General features: G+C 41.1%; 2 protein-coding genes across 3 annotated transcripts in view; one reads left to right on the forward strand and one right to left on the reverse strand.

Moving 5' to 3' along the window:
• Positions 1-2,210, reverse strand: part of DCP1B (decapping mRNA 1B) — a 38,319-nt gene extending 36,109 nt beyond the window's left edge. The window contains exons 1-2 of the mRNA XM_062491896.1: positions 2,076-2,210; positions 1,055-1,095 (exon numbers count right to left, since the gene is read on the reverse strand). Of these exons, the coding sequence (XP_062347880.1) occupies positions 1,055-1,095; positions 2,076-2,210 (176 nt within the window). The remainder of the gene's footprint in view (positions 1-1,054; positions 1,096-2,075) is intronic.
• CACNA1C (calcium voltage-gated channel subunit alpha1 C) overlaps positions 1-21,412 on the forward strand; it is a 445,763-nt gene that overhangs the window by 9,883 nt on the left and 414,468 nt on the right. The gene's annotated exons all lie outside the window — the stretch shown is intronic.

A 21,412-nucleotide genomic window follows, 5' to 3' on the forward strand; every position in this document is an offset into this window, starting at 1 on the left:
CAACAAAAACAAGTGAAAAGATAACTAATACCAGAAGGACCAGATTTCACTTTGTCAGCTCTTGAGCTTTGAGACCAACATACCAGGAAACACTGCTTCTGTTTTGCAGCACACAAGTCACCACATCCACCTAGTGCCAGCACAACAAAGGGCTGCTGCTTTCCTCTCATGGTGGTAATTTTACAGCACCTGATCTCTACTTACATGAGAACAACTCCAAAAAATTACTGATGACCATTGCTACTGCTGGTACAAGAGAGCTGCAAAGACTGAAACCAGCATTCCCACAAAGCTCACAGGCTCTTGGGCCTCTCTGTTACCTCATCCACTTCTCAAAACCATTTCTTGCTTTCTCAGCTCTCCTACCAGATCCTCTTTGATACAAAAGCTGAAAAAGTAACCTTCTGCTTGGTGTTACATCTCAGCAGCCACTGCAAGACCTGCTGACTGTGTAACTTTCGATTTTAACAGCAGTCACAGAGAAATGTTGGGGCACCAACATGGAAACCTCAGCATAGGGCAGGCTTCACAACAGAACAAACACATGTGCTAGAACAAATGGTGCAAAAAATGATGCTCTCAAAGCCATAGCCGGAGTTGCTGCTAAAGGAAATTATGAAAACCATCCAAAATGTTGGATGTAATATGCATTAAAAAAGAACAGACACAAGTAGTATGGAAGTTCCCTATGTAGGGGACACAGTATTTCAAAAGCTCTGCCATTCCCTTCCTTTAAGCCATATAATTATTTATTTCACCTTTTTTCTTTCTTTTTTTTTTTTGTTCAGACACTTTTTTCTATTTAAACCAACACAAAATATTTCTACAGTTTACCCATACTGACATTTAAATAGCATTTGGAAGTGCTAAACAAAATACAAGTTCACATCTCCTTCAGAGTGTTCTCTTTCCCACATTTGCTTCTGGCAGTTCCAGTTTCTTTTTGCCCTTGAACAAAGGCAAGTATTTTATTTCGTTCAGCCATGCTCCATCACAAACAGCTTTTCCATATGCAGAGATTTCACCTGTGTATGTCAAAATATAGCGTTCTCACCTCGTGTAAACAAACAGTGTTCCCTCCACATCCGTCTTCTCCTGAAGAAAAGGGACATTAAGAAAGTTGAATACAAGGCAGCATTTTGCTTACCATCAGCGAGCTCCCTTTTCTATTTTACCAGAACCACTGGTTACACCTCTCTCACTCAATCCAGGAAAAAAAATAACTAAACCAAATTTCACAGGCTGGTGGTGAGAGGCTGGAGCTAGCACAGGTCACCATGCAGCTGAGCCAGGGCTTGAAGTAAGACACAAAAATGCTGCAGGCACAACACCATGACATTAAACACTGCACTGGGTTAATTCTACGCTACACCTGACAACAATGGACAGGCAAGAGGCAGAGACAGGAGTTTTCAAAGGGTACTTGCCCCCAGGGGTGACGTTTGGCATAGAAATGGGGGAAAACAACACAAAAGGCAGTCTGGGTAGCTTCTTTAAACACAGGTCCTGGGTCTCACTGTTAAAGCAAGCCAAGAACCATCTACCAAGAGCCTGAATATTATTACCTAAAGTTTCTCCGAGGTAATCAACATTTGTACATCTTACAACAATGCTGTTAGCACCGGTAACTCCACCACTCTTTTGCACATGTTTGGGTTCTATTATAGGTGTCAGAAGGGCAGAGGAAGGCCTGAGACCCAGAGCCCTTGGATAAACCCCAGCCCTGGGTTAAACCCCAGTCTTCCATGGCATTGGGATAAAAACCAGTCCTGGGTTAAACCCCAGTCTTCCACGGCCTCGGGCTAAATACCAGCTTCCACAGCCCTAGACTAAACCCCAGCCTCCAGGTGGAACTCCTCCATCGTGCAGCCTGCCAAAGCTCCATTCCCAGGCCCCTCGGGGCTCCTCAGCGTGCGCAGGGCGCCTGTGCGACTCCCCCCGGGACGATGGGCTGGGGAGGGCGCCAGGCCCCGTCCCGGTCTCGGTCCCGGTCCTTCTCCCGGTCCCCCACCCTCACACCTCGGCCCTGCCGGGGGGCGGGGCGTGCCGGGGGCGGGGCGGGCGCGCGCACGTACCCACTGGCTGGCACGGTGGCCGAAGGTGTAGAGCGCCACCTGGCTGGCCACGTCCACGATGCCGCTGATGTAGGGGTCGTGCTGCCGCAGCGCCGCCAGGCTGATGTCCAGCCCCCGGCCCAGCGCCGCCGCCATCTTGCGCCGAGCCGCGCAGCCCCCGCCAATCCAGCGCCGAGCCTCGCCGGGAGCAGCCGCCGCAATCGAGCGCCGAGCGCCGGCCGCTCCGGATGGCGGGCGGTGACGAGGGGCGGGCCGGGGACAGGGCTGGGACGGCGGCGGCAGGCGCCGGGTCACTCGGGAGTGCCCGCCGCAACGCGGAAAGACTAAAGTGGTTCTAACCATTAGCACTGGAGTTAAGAAGTGGTCTCAGAGCACGACTGAGAATTTCAACTTTAGAACATGAGGAGAGTATTCCAGTGCACAGCTGCTGTCAGGAAAATTAATCCACAAGCACCTGAGGTTTATGTCCAAAAACGAGACAGAGGAGTCCTTTCTGCTTTATTCGAATACCAGGAGAGACCGTGGGGTATTCTCCAATTTTTGGAGGATGCAAACTCCTCCCTTTTTATCCTAATTTCCCGGCCGCATTTCCCTCTCTCTTTCCCCGTGGGCTGAGGTACTTGAGAGGTACGGAATTCCCGGAACGCCTAATACCTAAGATTCCCCTGTAATGCATAACCCTCTCTTTTAATTTTTAATTCTTATAGAATTCATAGTTTCCCCCCGTTGCTTCTTCCATCTTTCAATACCCAATTTCATTTATCAGCAAACCTACAGTTTGTTTGTAAAGGCAAATACATATATATATATTTTTTCATTCATCAATCAGTGGAATCCTTCCCATTGTTTATCTCTCAGTGCTAGTCTTATCTACCAGCAGCCCCACAGCTTATTTGTAAAGACAAATCTGTCATTCCTCTCACTACTGAGATCCTTAATAAATGTGGGCTGAGGCTGAGAAGACCACATATTTCAAATTATTTTGAAATAATAATGAAACACACCATCCCACACACGATACAGTGAGCCTTGTGGCTTCAGCTCCTCCCTGGACTCCTGGGAGTCCTGTGGTGCTCCTGCTGTGGCTGGACTCATTCATCCCTTAGGAGGGGACGTGCCAGAGCTACACCTGTTTAGTCCAGCTTTGGGTCTCTTTAGGAAAGAAAAAGCCAAGGGGTGTTCCTTCAATACATGCAAATATCACCAAGGCAGGTGCCAAGGGGAAAGTACCAGACTTCAGTGGTGCCCAGTGACAGGAGGAGGAGCAGCAGGCACAAACTAAAACACAAGGAGCTCCACCTCAGAATGTAGAAGAACTTTACACTGGGGGTGGCAGGGCACTGCAACAGATGCTCGGGGTGACCATGGAGTCTCTCCAGAGACACTCCTAGCCCACCTGGAGGTATTCCTGTGCCACCTGCTCCAGGTGGCCCTGCCTGAGCAGTGGTTGGACAGAATGATCCCCAAGGGTTCCTTCTGAACTGAACAACTCTGTGAGTGTGTGTGGAAGCTCTGGTGTCCCTGCTGAGAGCGGGACTGAGCCCATCCAGCCTGTGTGTCCTCCAGCTCAGGATCCATCCTGGGCTCAGGGATCCATGTGGGGCTCAGGGATCCATGTGGGGCTCAGGGATCCATAAGGGGCTCAGGGATTCATAAGGGGCTCAAGGATCCATGAGGGGCTCAGGGATCCATGCAGGCTCAGGGATCCATAAGGGGCTCAGGGATTCATAAGGGGCTCAGGGATTCATAAGGGGCTCAAGGATCCATGAGGGGCTCAGGGATCCATGCAGGCTCAGGGATCCATGAGGGGCTCAGGGATCCATGAGGGGCTCAGCCCATGTTTGATGGCATAGCCTCACACACTCCTGCACCCAGCTAAATCTAAACCCTCACACAACTCTCATGTGCATACATACACACACACACACACGCACACACACACGTCTATATATATACATATATATATATATACTTATGCATGCGACACGCAGCTGAAACCTAAACACGCATACTATAATATGGAGTTATACAAATAGCAAGCAACAGATGGACAAGACCGAGGATTCAGTTGCCACGTTTTCCTGTCAGACACACATATTTGTTATTAATCTATTGGTACTGACAGTTTACAGCAAATACATGAGCTTTATGAGGCATGCAGATAAGCTCAGTACATACTTACATGGAAAAGATTTGTTTAACCCTCCTGCCTGAAACCCCTGCCAGAACAAATTATTTTTACTTCATCACCTCAGACTGATGCAGCCATTCTGGAGGCAGTCACCACCTTCCCTGTACAGAAGCAGTAGAGTGATATATTTACTTACAGAGAACAGGATATACCCTGGATGAACCAAGGTGATGGTAGTGGATGCTGTCTTAATTGCTTACAATGTTCCTGACACAACATTTTCAAAAGGACAGTAGCTGGACAGAGGGGGTGAGGTCTGCTGTTGCATTTTCTTCCCTTCTTCTTGCTCCAGGCCAGATGGAGCCTGTGGGATAGAACGAGCAGTAGCATCTGTTCCAAGAGCACATGGGCAAGCTTAGGTAAAAGGCTCCCATCATGTGAAGTGAGGATAGGAGAGAATTAAGAAACAGCAAGCTGGGAATACATAGAATTAAATGTAGGGACAGCGAGTCTCTTGAGCGGAGTTAGGAGTGGCCATGTTGTCAAAAAGGACAGAAAGAAAGGCTGTTTGGCTGTTTTTTGGGACTTGGGAGAGACTCTATAGGTTTTATTTTATCCCAGAAGGCCACCAAAAATTGCATCACTAAGAATAAGGACCTACAGCTTGCTCTGCAAGCATCTGTTAGGAGGAGAAACATCTGAACATACTCTGGTTATAATCTGTCTCACTCTCACTTTCTCCTTGTCTAAAGTCACCTTGTTTCATTTGTGATTGTGATGAAATACAGCTTTAGAGTTTAGAATTCTGTAAGTGTTTTTTTGTAATACTTGTGGTAGGAAAATGGCTCTAAGCAGTTCCACTGCAAATCTCTGGCTGACCTACAGATCCTGTAACAGCAAGGAAGATACATGGTCTCATGGTGGACAAGAAAAACTGCTGTCCTTGGTCTGGACATGACCAGAGTAGAAAGGCAGAAAAAAAAAAAAAAGGAAAAAGTAGTAAGTAGGAGAGATAAGTCATCTGTTGCTTAAATAGTTTACAGGTGCACATTAGTTTCTTTTTGCTGATTAAGTAGTTCTCAGTCCACAGTTTCCAGGCACCCTTAAGCACATTACTCCTCATGTGCTGGAGCTTCTCTTTACCGTCATCTTCAATTCTTTGGCAATTCTCCTGCTTACACAAAGTCCAAACTTGTTACCAAGGCTTAGAAGAGTGGAACTCTTGGAGTCCCACTCCTTGACTTTTCCTTTACAGATGCTTTTCCTGCCTACAAAGGGTACCCTGCTTGCTTTCCCCCCCCCCCCCCCCTTCAGATCTCTTGAAGCAGACATGTCAGATATTTTGGCTGTGTATTTCTGCGTGTCGCTGCTTTTTTACCACCTCCCTCCCAGGTGCCTGTGGCCCTTTCCCACAAAGCTGGACAGACAGTTCCCTAACATTATGTTTTGAGTCAGTGAACCTGTCAAGCTTCTGATCAGGCCTTTTTATATTTTCTTTTACACTCTGAGGTACCTTCGGCTGGTTCCAGCTGTTTTCCTGCATAAGTGGAATGTAATTGCTCCTTCCATTTAGCCTGAAGTAAATATACTTAATAAAGCCATTAGTTCTGCCCTGCTTTATGGGATCACTTGATAGCAGACTGAAAATTTTCCTATGAAACAAGATGCTGTTAAGAAGAGAAACACTGTGAATTCTCACTGCATCTGAAAGCTTAAGGATATTTTAGCTTAAAAACATTGATTCTTTAAACTGTGATTCTGCTTCTTACAGTCAGTCTTCCAGTAGTTCATGATAACTGTAAAATTGAGTCTGAATGATTTTGCTGTAATTTTATTTATGAAACAAAGTAATTTTCATGCTTTCAAAATGTCATAATTTCATGAAGTATATAATTAGAATGTCACTTTTTTTGTCTTCTTCCTACCTGGATCCTGTTTTGTTATAAAAGCCCGAACCATATCATGCTTTTGATAAGGCATGAAAAGGATTTTGTGTAGGTGATATTTAGGCCAATTTAAGGCAAAATCTTTGCAATATGACATTTTGGAGGTATCCTTTAATAACAAATGTGGAGATGGTTAGGCCAAACCTGTTCACAAGGCTTATTCAAGCAGTTATTAAACCTTCACATTCAAGAATCTGTGACACTTTTAAAAATTCAGGCATGCTTCCTCCAGAAAATTATTGGCAGTGTGAGTGTGATTTTCTGTGGATTTATTTGGGGGCACTGCTAAGCATATGCAAGCCTTGTCCCAGGTCCCAGGCATTCAGTCCTGCCCTTCTGGTACCTTCATTCTGGCCTGGCACAGGTGTGTGCATGGCCTCAGTGTGAACCAGACAGATGGGGGCAATGAACTGTGTGAGAAGCGAGTGTTCACAGCACTGCTGAACTCACAGCCTCCCCTGGCTGCCTGCCTACCTGCCCACACTCACTCCTTCCTCTGAGCTGCAAGTTTTTCTGATAAACAGCAGAATTTACTTGAGCCAATGCAGTGCTGAGCACCTCATTTGCCTCACTTCCTCTTCTCCAGCCCCTTTGGAGCTGTTATTGCATGGTAGTTGCCTTTTCGCTTTTATTCCTTCCCAGGTTGCCACAATTTTCTTCTCATTCTGTCTGGTGGCACCAGTGCTGCCCCTGCTAGAGGAGAGTGTTGAGGCAGCACTCATAAGTTCCTCCTATTCATCCAGGGCCACTTAAATGCATTTGTGTGATGCCTTCCTGCATGCTGCTTTCCTGGGAGCAGCAGGTTGCTCTGGTGGAGCCACAATGATCCAGCCAGCCTTGATTACCCATGCTCCACATATTCCTGGGCATGTGCCTTCAGTGCCGCAGCATGGTAGCTCTCCTTCTTTGGGAACCAGTGCCCTGTGCTTTGTGCTGGAGTCTGGTTGCATCCCTTCCCAGGCACAAATAATTTGAAATATGTAGTATTTTCAGCCCACATTTATTAAGGCTTTCAGTATCTTTGCACTGGAATACTTTCCTCATGCTTGAGAGCTGAAATTCTCAGCCATGCTCTGAGACCACTTCTTAACTGCAGCCCTAATGGTTAAGCCAATTTTAGTTTGTTTTTTTTTTATTACTTGCTGAAGGTTCCTTCACGAGTATAGGGTCAGACTACTATAGTATAATCTGTTGCTGTTATTAAAATACTCTCTCTCTGCACTAAAACTAAATCTGGCTGCTTTCATTCCAATTCTAACCAGCTCCCCCCGTGCCCCCAGATAAACCCCGGCATATTAGGCTCTTAGAAGGCACGTGTTTATCTGCAATGTGGCTCCCTGGTGAAGTTTGTGAGACTGTTTTGAGATTTTCTGCAGTGTTAGTCCCCACAGGAATGGGATAGTGCTCTTTGGTATTGTTGGATTTGGAATTCTGGTAGTACTTATACCATGTATGAAATAATTAACCATAATTTAATATGAATTTCAGTTGAGGGTTGCAGTTTTCCTGCACATAAAAGCCTGGGTTTTTACCAGAAGGCTTTTTTTTCCCCCCCTTTGGCTGACCTACTATCATAATCACTTAAAATACAACTCTTTACTTCTTTTGCTATGCATTTGTTTGCAAGGTACCATGGCTTACCTTTTTGTAGGCCATATTTCTGCCAGTGGCTTATCTTGGAGAAAGCTAGAGGAAAGTTACCTACTATCATTAGTAGAGCTACATGTTTTCCTTTCTAACTTTCTATTCACATGTTATAAGTGTGAGGAATTCTTTTCGGTTTACCTTCAGAAGACATAATCTTGACCTGCAAAAACAAATTTAACAGCAAGAAAAGACTTAATTTAGGCGGAGGAAGCGAGAGTGTATACCAATATAATTGCATTGAGTTCTTGTGTCATTCAGGAAAAGAAAAAAAAAATTTCTTGTGTACATTTAATCAGTAAAAACGTTTATTTTTATCAGTATTATATTTTCAATGATTTGAGTGACTGTACGATTTCACTGTCTTTTCTTTAGATAATCAGTTTATGATAAACCTAAAGAAGATGTGTGGGATATTTTGTGTGTGGAATATTTTTCCTTTTTTGTTGCCTTTATCCCCAAAATTTGCCTGGCTTCTATAGCTATACATTTGTGAGTATGATTCTGTCAGATCTCTTAATAAAATTCTAGATTTCATCCTCCAGTCTCTCTCTCTAATGCTGATAATATTCCGGACATGTATTGTTGATTTCCCTGCTACAGCAAAGAAAAAATACTGTCAAAACTTGCAGAAGGCCTTTTCCTCCTTCTTTATTTATTTAATGTAGCAGGATTCACTAACTGCAGTAACATTTCTCATAAGGTTTAACTTTGCAAATTCCTTTACTTCCACCCCCATGCTACTTTAATTACAGTTAAAATTTAACACTAGATTTTATCCTGAGAAGGCAACCATTTGGAGCCAGTATGTGATTTTTTTTTCTGTGATTTTGTTACCACAACTGTCTGTGCTAAAGTTCAATAAAATATTATTGATAGCCATTACCTTATTGCTGTCCTGATAAACTGACATAAACTGTTTTGAGCCATCAGTTTCTTTCTTTGCTTAGTTGATTGGCTAGACGAGCCACCAAAATATTGAATAGGATCAGGCAGTCTTGCTATTTCCCATAGGTTAATAAGGTACAGTAGCAATTATATCTCCCCTAAGATAATGCCTTTCCAACCACAACTCCTTGGTAATCACCATTTAATTTGGCAGAATCAGACACCTGTTGCTCTAAGAGGTATTTTCCAACCAGTCACAGAGACGATGCCCCTATTTAATTAATTCCTAGTATGGAAAGTTTCATTAGGTAATTACATTAAGTCAGGACCTTATTTTTACACCTCACCTGGCAGAACAGCTCTTGCCCTGTGAAGGGAATGGAGTCATCACAGAGCTGCTTTTGCTGCTGCAGAGAAATCCACAGTGCTGGGAAGCTGTGCCTGTGGTGCCAAAATATCTTTCTATGAGTTCTGAACATTCCCATCCGCTTTTATTTGAGCTAATTGAGGAAGTAGAACAAGAAAGTCTGAATAACTTTATAGTTTTAGCTGTTACAGTTTTACTTTATTAAGAGAATTTGCATTATTTCCTTCTCAACTGGCAGAAGTATCCTCTTGGCTTTTGTTGTTGTGTTTGTTGTTTAAATGAAAAATGTTGGTGTTTGTTAAAGATTGATACAGCATTTCATAGATTTAGATACAAGTGAATGAAGAGTGTTGCAACAATACTGAATTTCAGAGAGCAGAAAAATATAAGGAAGGATTCTTAAAGTTAAAGAAACCAAGCAAATAAAGTGACATTTCTGTCTTAAATAGTCCCCCCAATGCTTTTGTATTTTTGATAGCTGCCCATGGATATTGGGGAAATTCTTGTGCTGCTAATGGCTATTTCAGCTCTGCTCCTCCTGGTGAGCAGAGCTGCTGAAAGCTCTCACAAATACACATACACATTCTGTAGTTAAAGTTAGCCTTAAAGCTATTTTAAGTGTCCTTTTAAGGCAAGATCACCTCACCTATAATAGCATGATTTTGGCGCAACACCTTACCTGATAATTTTTATTTGTTACTGGCTTTATTTGGCTAGAAAATATGAAGAAAAGATTTGTTTTAAAGTAAGTTTCCTTTCAAGCTGAAAACTGGCTATTTTTTCCTTTTTTTATGCATTGTGTTGTAATAAGGATCCACAATTACCCGTTTTTTCAATGCAATTATTTGCAGCTTCCTGAAGAGTAAAAAAATTTAATTTTTATTTTAAACCTACATTTTGGTCATAATTTGTGTTATTTTAGGTATATTTATGGTGTTTTGTGGGTATGAGAAGAAAGGCCTGGGTAGTAAAAGGAGTTCAGATTTGTGCAACTGAACCAGAAAACAAAACTTGGTAACATTTGATGTGTTGCCCTTGGAAACAATAAATGCAGTCTATCCCTGGTTTTTAGAAGGGTTGGATTTAGGCAAAGGCACCTTCCATCAGGCAGCCAATACATGATTTATGCACTTTTGAATGAGATTTTGAAGTGGAAACTAAAGGTATTAGCACCACAAACCTCCAGTGAGTGTCTGAGTCTCGGTTTATTACAGTTGCGTGAATTTGTTTCCCTCGGTGGATTCTGAGAGCTGTGAAGGCATTTGGCTGTCCCTTTCTACAATCTGATTTTGTCATTTTCTGCTGATGCTGTGCTGCTTCTTCTGTCAGATTAAATTTACAGGCATATTACCTCACCTGACAGAAACATGAACTGCATGGATTTTTCAAAGGAAAGCTTCCATAAGGAGTAACAGGACAGGGTTTCTTTTTTTCTTTTGTTCCCCCCCCCCCCCTTTTTTTTTCCTCTTATTTTTCATGCAGGTTTGCCCAAATCTGTTAATTTTATTATCATCCTAAATTAATCTTATAATATTGAGCTGGGCTTGCTTTCTTATCTACAATGAAACTGCTGTGTCATTGAAGCACTAGTAAACCTACCAAGACTGTGTAAAACTAAATCAGGTCCAGGACATTTCTGTTGGGTTTTTTGTTATTTACTTTTGACTTGCTACTCACCTTTAAGGAAAGATCCTTCTGTAGCTTTTTACACGTCTTCTGAGGGAGTCTTGATGTTGAAAGATCAGCTAATACAGCATTTCATGTTGCTCTAAGAACTGCAGGATTCAGGTTGGAAGGGGTATCTGGAGGTGTTATTCAACATGGTAATAAACAAGAGGTGAGGATTGGAAGAAAGCGCCTAAGAATGTTGTGTCATTGTTTTTACAATATAGAAACATCCAGACTGTGCAGATGAGATGCACAAATCACAGCTGTGTCACGAGGGGACAGAAGGACCAGGAAGCTTGGGATGGACTACAGGCAGCAGGGCTGAGGTGGAACAAGGCTTGCCGTGGTGGAGGGGAAGGCAGGATTGTATGCAGGCAAAACTGAAGGAGATTTGCCACCAGAATGGAACACCTGCTAGGAACAAAATGAAATGGAGAGGACAGAGTTGTGTTGGTCTGGAGGCAGGAAAATTTAGGTAGATTATGCAACTGGAAATAGAGGAGTGTCTTCATGGAAGGAAATGCTGAGCACAAGGTTGGGTGAATAGTGTGCTGTCATTATCAAGAACTGTCCTTCTTCCACGACCATTTTTTAGGTCACTTTAATTGCTGGTTGTGACGTGACCTAGTTGGAAGTTGCTGCTGCTACAGAACAGAACCTATGGAGAGTCTCTCCCCTCACGCAGCACTGTGAAATTGGAAAGCAGATACAGCATCATGCAGATTTTTGGTTTCTTTGTCTCTGAGGGGTTTCTGAGGCATACAGACCAACAGACATTTTCTCTCGAGCAAGAAAGAGGTGTAGACTTAACACTTGTAGGAGAAGTTGATTGACCATCAAGAAAAACCTTGTAGTGAATGAGGAAGCATTTATGAAATGATAAAGCCTGCTAGAAAGCATCTCTATTTTTCCTACTACTTGGCAACAGTTGCCACAAGACGAAGAAGCCCTCTGTACGGTTCCAAGAGAGATGATGCAGTCTAACATTTTCAAATGTCTAAGTATCATTAACTCCAGCTGACAAATAGCAGTTCCATTTTATCCTAAAAGTTGTACTTATCCTAAAAGTATGTCAATAGAGACTGTGGTTTGAAATGTGGTTTAGGATATAGAGGGAGGAAAAGGCGTGGCGTACTTTTTTTAAATATTCTATCTTAAATATTGCTGTTTACAAAAAAATTATATAAACCAGGCTGTTTTGTCTGAGCTTCAGGTAGTATGTGTATGTGTACATGTGATTGTGTGCAAAAATCCTACAGGCCCAAAATGGGAGACAGGCTCATTTTACTTATCACTAAAAATTTCAAACAATGAAATGATGTAAAGATTTTCTGAAGTTTGATTTCCTCTTATCTGTATTAACTCCGTCAGTGATGACTCCATTTTCATTCAGTGTAAGTGAGTAAGATTGCCTGATTTATGGGTCTTTCCTTTCACATGGCAAATTCATCATGCTGTACTAGGAGAGAATGATAAGCACATTAGTTCTGTAATTGCATTGATTCTGAGCTGTCCTGTCATACTGAGGGATATGATATTTTTTCTATGAATGAGAATACTGTACTTCAACTGCTATAGTAACAAGAAAAAGATCCTAAATTTGCCTTTTCTGTAAAAGTGTTTCTGAATAGAACTTTGACTTAAACTAAAGAAGTAGCAACAGGAATGGAGATTCCAGAGCATTTCTGAGCAACTTATTCCAGTGTTTTATTATCCACATAATAAGAAATAAATTTATTTGTGTCTAATTGAAATTCCCTCCTTTATGATTTGTCTGCTGCCTCTCATCCTTTTGATACATACCTCTGATAAGAGGCAGGCACCAACTGCTCTATGCCCTCCTCTTGAACCCCTGAAGACAGCAAAAAGGTCTGTCTTAGTTGTCTCTTCAAGCTTAGCAAACCCAGCTCTTTCAGCCTGTGCTCACTCAGTGTGTGCCTCAGCCCCCTAATTCTCCTAGAGGGTCTGGACATGTTCTTATTGCAGTGTCTTGTACTGAGCAGCCCAAAACTAGATGGGGCATTCCAGTCATGGGCTCCCAGAATGACTTCCCTGTGACCTGCTGGTGACATTCTTGGGGAGTGGGTGCAGGATGTGGTTGGCTTCTTTCACAGCCAGGGCACGCTACTTGCTCATGTTGAGCCTTTTCTCTACCAGGACTCCTGGCTCTTGTTTTTTTGCAAAGCTGCTTCCCAACCTCTACTGATGCATGGGATTATTCCATCCCAGGTGCTGGATTTGGCATCTGTGATTTGTGTTAGTCCAGGGAAATTTTCATTTTTCTTCCATATCTAATCTACAGCTTTGCAACTTAGCTACAAAGTTGTATGGGAGACTGTCAGAGGCCTTGCTAAAGTCAAGGTAAGTGGCACCCATTACCTTCCCCTTGTCCACAGAGCCAGTGATCTTGCCATAGAATAGTCAGGTATGTGTGGCATTATGTGCCTTTGGTAATTCCAAACTGGCTGTTCCTTTTTATCTTTTGTCTGCTTGGATATGTCTTCTAAGATAATTTACTCCCTGATCTTTCCTGGAGCTGAAGTTAGGTTGACTGCCCTACAGGAGGAGCTTTCTGGCTCCTCCTTCTTGGAGATGGATATGGTGTTTGTCCTGCTGTTCATCAAAAGCCTTACCTGACAGTTGTGACCTTTCAAAAATGAGAGGACAACTTTACAGTGACATTGGCCACCTTTCTCCACACCTTCAGGTACAGCTTGTGCTGTCCAAGGATCTGTGTATGTCTAGCTGGTTTAAGTGCGCCACTCCCAGAGACTGATCCCAGCCTTGGAGATGCTGAAGGCCTAAGGACAAACCTCACCAGGAGTTAAACCACTTCCCCCCAAAAACCTCCAAACAACTCCCCCAAAAATAAAAAATAAAAACCAGAAAAAGATGGAAGGAAAACCAGTCAGTGAGTACCTAAAACTAATCCATGTCCTTTGTCACTGCATTTCCTGCCAGACTGAGCAGTATGGCCATACCCTTCCCAGCCTTCACTTTGCTGCCAGTATACTTACAGAAGCCCTTCTGCCCTTTAATCTCTCAGTTTTTCCAGCTACATCTGAGCTTTGGCATTGGCCTTCCATCTCCATGTTCTTGAGCTGAGATGGGAGTTCCCTGTTCATCCGTGCTGGCTTCCCGCCATGCTGGCTTCCTTCCTGCCTGGCAGACTGACCTGATCCTGTGCACTAAAAAGGAGGGTCCATGAGGAGCAGCCACATGTCCTGGGTCACTTAGCCCTGCAGGGCAGTGTTCTGTGGGATCCCCCACAGCCCATTCCTAAACAAACTGAAATATAGCCTGGATTCCAAAGTTGCGACTCTGATATTTCTCTTGCTCAATTTCTTCCAGGATGTTGAACCGCAGAATGCTGTGTTTGCTGCAGCCTTGCTGCCCTTGACCCTCACATTGGCTAGCACCTCATCCTTTTTTTATCAATTCCAGATACCAGGCTGAATGCCTCTCTTAGTCAACTTCTTGATAAGCCAGATCATGAAATTGTCATCAACATATTAACATGACTATTCATGAGAAGGAATTGATTTCATGGAGTGTCTAGTTCAAAATTCCAGACTAAAGAAGTTTGAATAAGTTTCCCAAACTACTGGGTAATTATCCAAACAGAACCATTTAAAGCTCTTCCACTCTTTGTAATAATAGGAACCACAATATTCCCATGCTGACTATGAGAGGAAAAATCAATATCAGCAAACGTACATTCATATTGATTTATCTTCCCTTTTGGTTTTCTAATTTAGTAAAGGCTACTAATGCAACATTACATAAAGATTCTCAGGAGAGTAAAAGGGCTAATAGGAGCAGGAATTGCTGTTTGTTCTGCGGAAGTGAACTGACTGTACTGTTCAGAGTCAATTGCTGCCCAGTCTCTGATACGTGGACTTTTGAGCCGTGTGTCAGAGAGCAGTATTCCAGGGACAGGGATTTAGAAGGAGGCATCGAGATGAATTTTTGGAATGAGGTTCATGGTTGGAAGTTTTGCACATGGTTGGGGATTTTTTTCTTCCTCCCCTTTTTAAGGATAGGGCACTCATGAGGACACTGTTAAAAAGTAGGATATTTCCTTATCCTACAAAAGGACAAGGAAAACAACATATTACTGAAAAATAAGACAGAATAATTAGGTCATTGAAGGTCTGAGCTCATAGAGGTATTTAGTGTCCCCGAAGAATGATAGATAATCTGCAGCTGAAAAATCACATTTTGAAGATGATTGTAAAAGTTAACTTCTGTCTTCCAAGGCCCAAATTCCTAACTTTTTTTCAACTTTTATTGAATTTGGCCATCAAGGCATTCTGTTAGAAAACTAAATGCAAGAACAGCCTTTGTCCCACTCTAATTGATGAAAAATTAATTTTCCTTAGTCACCTTCACTGAACCATCAACAAGTTCTTGCCTATGAAAGAGGATTCCAGCTTGATTTGAAGTACCAAACGACAGGGTGGCTGTCTCCAAATGGGCATGGCATCACAGTTTGGGAAACTGTGTTCAGCCTGTTCTTTCCTATTGTCCACCAGCAAAGACTGTGACTCCTGCTGGTAGTTACAGTGATACCAGAGTGGTTCACTGTAGAGATCTGCCTTTTTTTCCAGGGGAAGGGCTTTCACTACAAACACAACCTCTTTACACAGTCTTTTAGTTCCAAAGGTAGAGAAGATAAATCAGTATCACAGAAGTAAGCTATCCCAGGGGTTCTTTCAGGAAGCAGTATTTGAACATAACATAAATATTTTAATTCCATGGAAACAGAGTGATGGTGTTACTCACAGAGGCTTAATTCTTGTATCACTCACACAGTCTTTTGGATATCACTTTCTTGGTATGTACCTCCTGAAACACACGTTTGCACTCACCCCCAAATTTGAATGCACAAAATGGTTTTACTGCAAAGTTTATTAAAACAGCTGAAACATTTCAATTCATAGCCCTTATTTTACAATTTGGAAAACAGTAGTAACTGATAACAAGTGAAGGTGATCATACTCTTATGTCAGCCCTGAGGAGAAAACAGGGGCTAAACCTGCAGAAGAGTGTAGGGATCTAGGGATGAAGTTCCATTTAGATTTAAGTTCAGTGCCTCTTGTGTTCTGGGGTGGTTCTGGCCCTATAGCTTGTTCTTCTTCCATGGTGAGCATATGGAAGTCGCAATACTTTTATGGAACTTTAACTTGATAAGATTCAAGACATGTACATGACAGAAGGCCTGGAAATCTGGGCAATGTTGCTTGTCAGATTGCAAGTCCTGGCTCTGAAGCATTTATTACCCATTTTCATTGGGAATTTGTAGTGTGTGAATTTTTTAATATTGTAGGATAAAGCACTTCTTACCCTTCTTTTAAAAATGACTGATTTTTTTCCCCCCTCCGGAAACTTGCAGAATAAATTCAACCTCCACCCTGAGAAATTTCAATCCAAACGGTTAAAACTTTGTTATCAAAAACTGAAAAGAATATATTGTAGTAGTGTTGCCTTGTACTTATGTTGTGTTAAAGAGGGGTTATTTTTAAATGAAAATCAAATGTCAGGGTACCATTTAGTAACACTGTAGTTCATGTGGATTTTCAGTTCTTTCATTACAAGGTCTCAACTTCACAAATACTTCAGTGAGATACAGAAATACTATACTCATTTATTTTTAAATAAAAATAGAGTGGAGAAGTCTGCATTTGGTCAGTGTGAGTGAAGAAGCAACACATGTTTTATGTTAGAGAAGAAATAATTTGCCAAGCCCTTCCTGGTAACCTTTGAAACTGCAGATTAAGGGAATACATCGTAGTTTCACTTTTGTTTAGGACGGCTGAGGTCATTGTGGCCGTGTGAACTTCAATAACTTTCAGGTCTTTTATTGTTTGAGCAGTCACAAAAAGCCTTGCTTAGTTGCAAATATTTATGTATTTTTTTCTACCCTCCATGTTCCTTTGTAGGTGATGCCTGGGCATGTCCTGCCCAGGTATCTGGTAAGTAAATCAAATACTTTAGATATTCACTTCCATCATTTTGGTCTGGCTGGGGTAAAGCCACGATCGCCTGTGATATCTGGTCTAGAAAAATGCTTCTCAAGGCAAAGATTAACTTGGAAATAATTATGGATAGTTTCTAATAGAGGAATTTTTTCTCTCAAGAAAAAATTTCAAGAGGAAAAGTTTTAATCTGTTTTAGCTGTAGGCCTGTAACTTTTAGAAATATTTTAGAATTTCTAAATATATTATAGAATTTCTAATATTAGAACTATTAGAAATATTTTAGAAATCAATACTGATTCTGTTTGTTTATATTTTGCTTTGGATTCTTATTACAATGACCAGTGTCATTCTGCATTTACAATCATTTTAACCTTCTACTTCTAATGCACTGGCCAGTAGTCTATCTCATGCAGCTTGGTGAGGTTATTACCCTCTTTGCACTCACAGGTTTGCCCATATTAATGAAATACCTCTGAAGATAATTAATATATCATGTATGGACAATTTTCTGCTGGTGCAAAAATAATGAGAATTATTTTTTTCAGAAATATTTCCAGTATTTAGCAAGTTTTCCAGTTGAAATATTGACAGTGTTGTATGTAAATGATGTTGTTTCCCTCATGGACAATTTAGCAAGGGCATGTCAAGTGTGTGTTCCTTTTTCTGTAAGCTTCAATAATAAATTACTGTGCACTTACAAATAAATTGCTCTGCAATTCCCACCCTTAACTGGGAGCACACCAGCTTCCACAGGAAGGAACAGATGGGAAGATGTCAGTACAAACATCCTTACTAACTCTGTGTAGTGGCTGGGAAGTAAAGGGTGGAGGACACGACAGTTTGGCTAAAACAAGATAGGTCTTGAAACCAAAGAAACTGAAGAAATTGTCTTTTTTTCTGGCATTTTAAATCTGATATGAAGCCAGAAAGTAGGTAGGGATAAGCATGAAAAATCACAAGGAAAGTATGCAGAAGATGCAATGAACTGATACCTTAAACAGCATCAAGTATGGAAGAAACAAAAGTAAAATATGTTGCATGGTTTTTTCTTTTTTTTTTTTTTTGTGGGGGGAAGGGGCGTTGGGAAGTCAGGACAGCTGGTAAATCTCTTCTTTAAATATAGTGTATTTTAAGGTGTACTCTAGCTATCCTTTGGAACTCAGTTACTCAATTACAACACAAAGGGTGTGAGTATTTCAGAAGTCATTAATCTTTCTCTGAGGATTCAGTAGTCATTGTCACTTGGGTATTCAGGGTGACAGCACTCTTTTCCTGTATATTTTGTTATGAGAGTAAATTTTTCAGGAGCACCTTCTTTATGTACCACTTGTAGTAACTTCCACGTGTTGGCCTCTCACAGGCTGACATTTTACCCATTGAGTTCATGTCTGCCACGTGGTTTTTCCCTGCACTTTATGGGGAGCATATGGATCAGGTCACTTGGTGAATGTATTCCCCGTTCAGAGCTGAAGGGAGGTTATGTGGAAAGGGCAGTGCAGTGTGCTGTTTGCTTTTTTGGATATTCTGTGGTACACACAGCTGCAGGTAAGTGGTATCTTGATCACTCCTGGAATCACTTTTTACATTCAGATGAAACAAGGTGGTGAAAAGCAGCCTCATTCCCACCCTGCTGCATGTGTGTTTTCTGGTGGGAGAGAATAATTCAGCTGGTGATGCCTTCATGATGTTAACTGTAGTTTTCTTGGGTCCAGCTCTGCCAAATGTGTAGATGGTAGCAAGCCAAATGCAGCCTTTTACTTTTGTCTACAAAGAGCTTAATTTGGTCCTGGCATTAGTTGTGATTGCTTAAAGCCACAAAGCAAGTTTTTTCCTTTTCTTTTAACCCTACACAAAGGAGACTGCTGCTAGTGTTGCAAAATAATTGAGCCAGAGCCTCTTGCAATCAAAAGATGATTAGCTTCTTGTGTTTGTGTGTGTTCTGATGTGAACCAATCTATTATGTCTGTTTTGTGTTCCTAAGGATGCACTATTTTTATGTGGAACTTGAAAAAGCAGACGCAGTTCTATTAGTGACCTTGTCGTGTCCTCTGAATTATGGGCAGTCTACTTTGAACATGGGGAAATGCTACTAGCAGTCATTAAGTGGATATTAGGGTCTTTGTAGTTGTTTAACCTCTCCAAGGCCCTACTGCAATTCTAGATGTAAAAAAAAAAAAAAAAAAAAAAAAAATAGAAACTGAATTATGGGTGTTTAAAGCTGAAATATTTATAGAAGCAGTTTTTTATTTAAAAATAGCATTTGTGCCTGAGAAGATCAGATGTACCACTTCAGTATGAAAAGCCAAACCAGATTTTAGTTCATATTGTTAATAGAAATTGCATGAAATTTGATAATGTAATTTAGCTGAAAATATTTTCTTCCAGTCTAGGTTTTGGAATGGCTTTTGTGTTACTAAATATGATAAAGAAAACTATTTTTTAAAAATTCTCTATTTTTTATAGTTATAGAATGCAAAGACCAGTAGTTGAATTACTGTTTGTTAAAGAAGAGAACATACCAAGTATCAGAACACAAGCCATAGAGATGAGATCTCTCAAATTAAAACAAAGGGAAATGATATTAGAAAAATCATTTTGCTTACTAAGGGAAGACAGATGGGGATTCCATCCCTGACAAAGTACAATATATTAAGATGAAAGTGTGTTCTAGAAGTAGATTACAATTAAAAACTGGATTATTTTGGATCGAAAGTTATGTTGATTGCCTGTGAGGGAAATTTACGTGGACTTGAAAATCCATCCTTATTAAAAATGAAAAGCAACAGTATGAGAAATCACGAAGTTCTTATTGATCTGAAGTCACTATTTAGGTTGATTAACATTTTCCCTGGATGAAAGGCCAGCAGGATGTGGCCCAAGTGATTTGAAGGTTCTGGTAATTGCTATTTCTCCCATATCAAAATTGTATCTGAATTTGGGTTGTTTGGAAATGCCTCCTTATTTGAGAAATCCTACACTAATGGGATTGAAAGAGCAAAGAAATATCCTGAATTTCTCTGCTGAAGTTCAGGAGAAGGCTACAACATACTGTGGTGTTTTTTTCAGCTCAATGTAAAGAGTTCTTGCACATTCTTTGTAAGGTGCTAAATTGTGGCAGGGAGTAAAGAAATTACTTGTAAGTTACTGCTTTGACTTTTCAAATATTATCTTAGAGCACAGTTTGGGAGCAAGAGAAGTGTCCACAGAGCAATGATCCACAACTTCAAATAAAAAATGTAAATTTGAATTCATTTTGAAGATGGGTATTCCCAATACGATGACAACTCTCTTGAATAAAAAAATTGAAGATAAAATTCTTCCTAGAACTTTGGCCACTGAGTATGGAAACCAAATAAACTTCTCTGAACATGAAGAAATTCCTGCTTCATGTTTCCTTAGAATGACAGATCTCCTTGGCTTTGCAGCCTTCTTCCCCAAACCAGCATGAAGCAGCACTCCTGATTAGTCAAGAGGAGGCAGCACGCAAACATTAATATTAACTCCATCACATCACATCATCACATCACATCACATCACATCACATCACATCACATCACATCACATCACATCACACCATCTGGCTTAGTTATGTAGCTTCCCTTACTCATGGCTGACAGGAAACAGCAAATTAATTGGGAGTCCAATTATGATTTACCTTTTACCCCTTACTCTTGACCCCCATGGTCTACCACTCATTTTGTCTTTGAAAGGCCTAACACTTCTAAGTGTCTTGTTTGATCTATTGAGAAGAGAGTATTTGTTGTATGCTGGAGCTCTGAGTATATAAAGAAAGACAAAAAGTAGGTGGAAGCTGGCATGGAGCTTAAGTTTTCTTTTAAAAAAACTACAATGCTCTTTTTAAGCAACAGAGTTGAAGGAGTATACTTTTCTGCAACAGTCCATTAAACATGGATTCTCAGAGGCATTTATGAACAGAGAGGGGAATGTTAATATCCAGGAATACTGCAAGGCAGCCTCCTTTTAATTTCCTAGCACAGGATTGACCTGACATGCCACTTTATTTGAAAAGACATTGCATATTGCCTCCACAAGTATCATTTTGCTACAAAGTTTCCAAGATCCCCCTGATTTAGTCAGGTTGAATCAGAGTGAAAGAACAAGATCTTATTTTCTGTCTTCATGGATACTTTAAGAATTAATTGGTCGATGTGTTGCAATGCTTTAAAGAATTAAAATTCTACGTAAACATGGCAATTTGGTTCCTCACTTCAGTGTAGCCCAGCTTTTAGTTGTCCTGCTTGCCATCATACCAGCTATTGAGCTCTTGCAAAATCAGTTGTAGTTACTAATGCAATGGGACTTCAAGAAGAAATTAGGGTGGCAGCAGACATAGTAAAGCTGGTCAGCAGATTCCATTCTTCTCCTGGAAGAAGTACTGAGCTGACAAAACAATGGTTTGAGTTTCACTGTGCAGCCTGGTGTGCAACCTCTCTGTAATTGTAACATGCAACTGGTACCTCAACAATTAATGGTCGGTCTATGTCTCACTGAACCTTTTCATATTCATATTCTGACCAAGTTCTCACAACAGTAAATCATTTCATACAGCATTTTGTTCAATTCCAATTTCAAAGTACAGTGCAGAGTTAATTCAAAACGAAGTTTTAACTCAAATGTCAGTTGTGACTAGTAAAATTATTTTAAAACACTTTTTGTGTTCTCTGAAGTTTGGTGGGGTTTTTTTTAATTTT

The sequence above is a fragment of the Cinclus cinclus genome, chromosome 4 (genome assembly GCF_963662255.1).
Source record: "Cinclus cinclus chromosome 4, bCinCin1.1, whole genome shotgun sequence".
NCBI classification, from domain to species: Eukaryota; Metazoa; Chordata; class Aves; order Passeriformes; family Cinclidae; genus Cinclus; species Cinclus cinclus.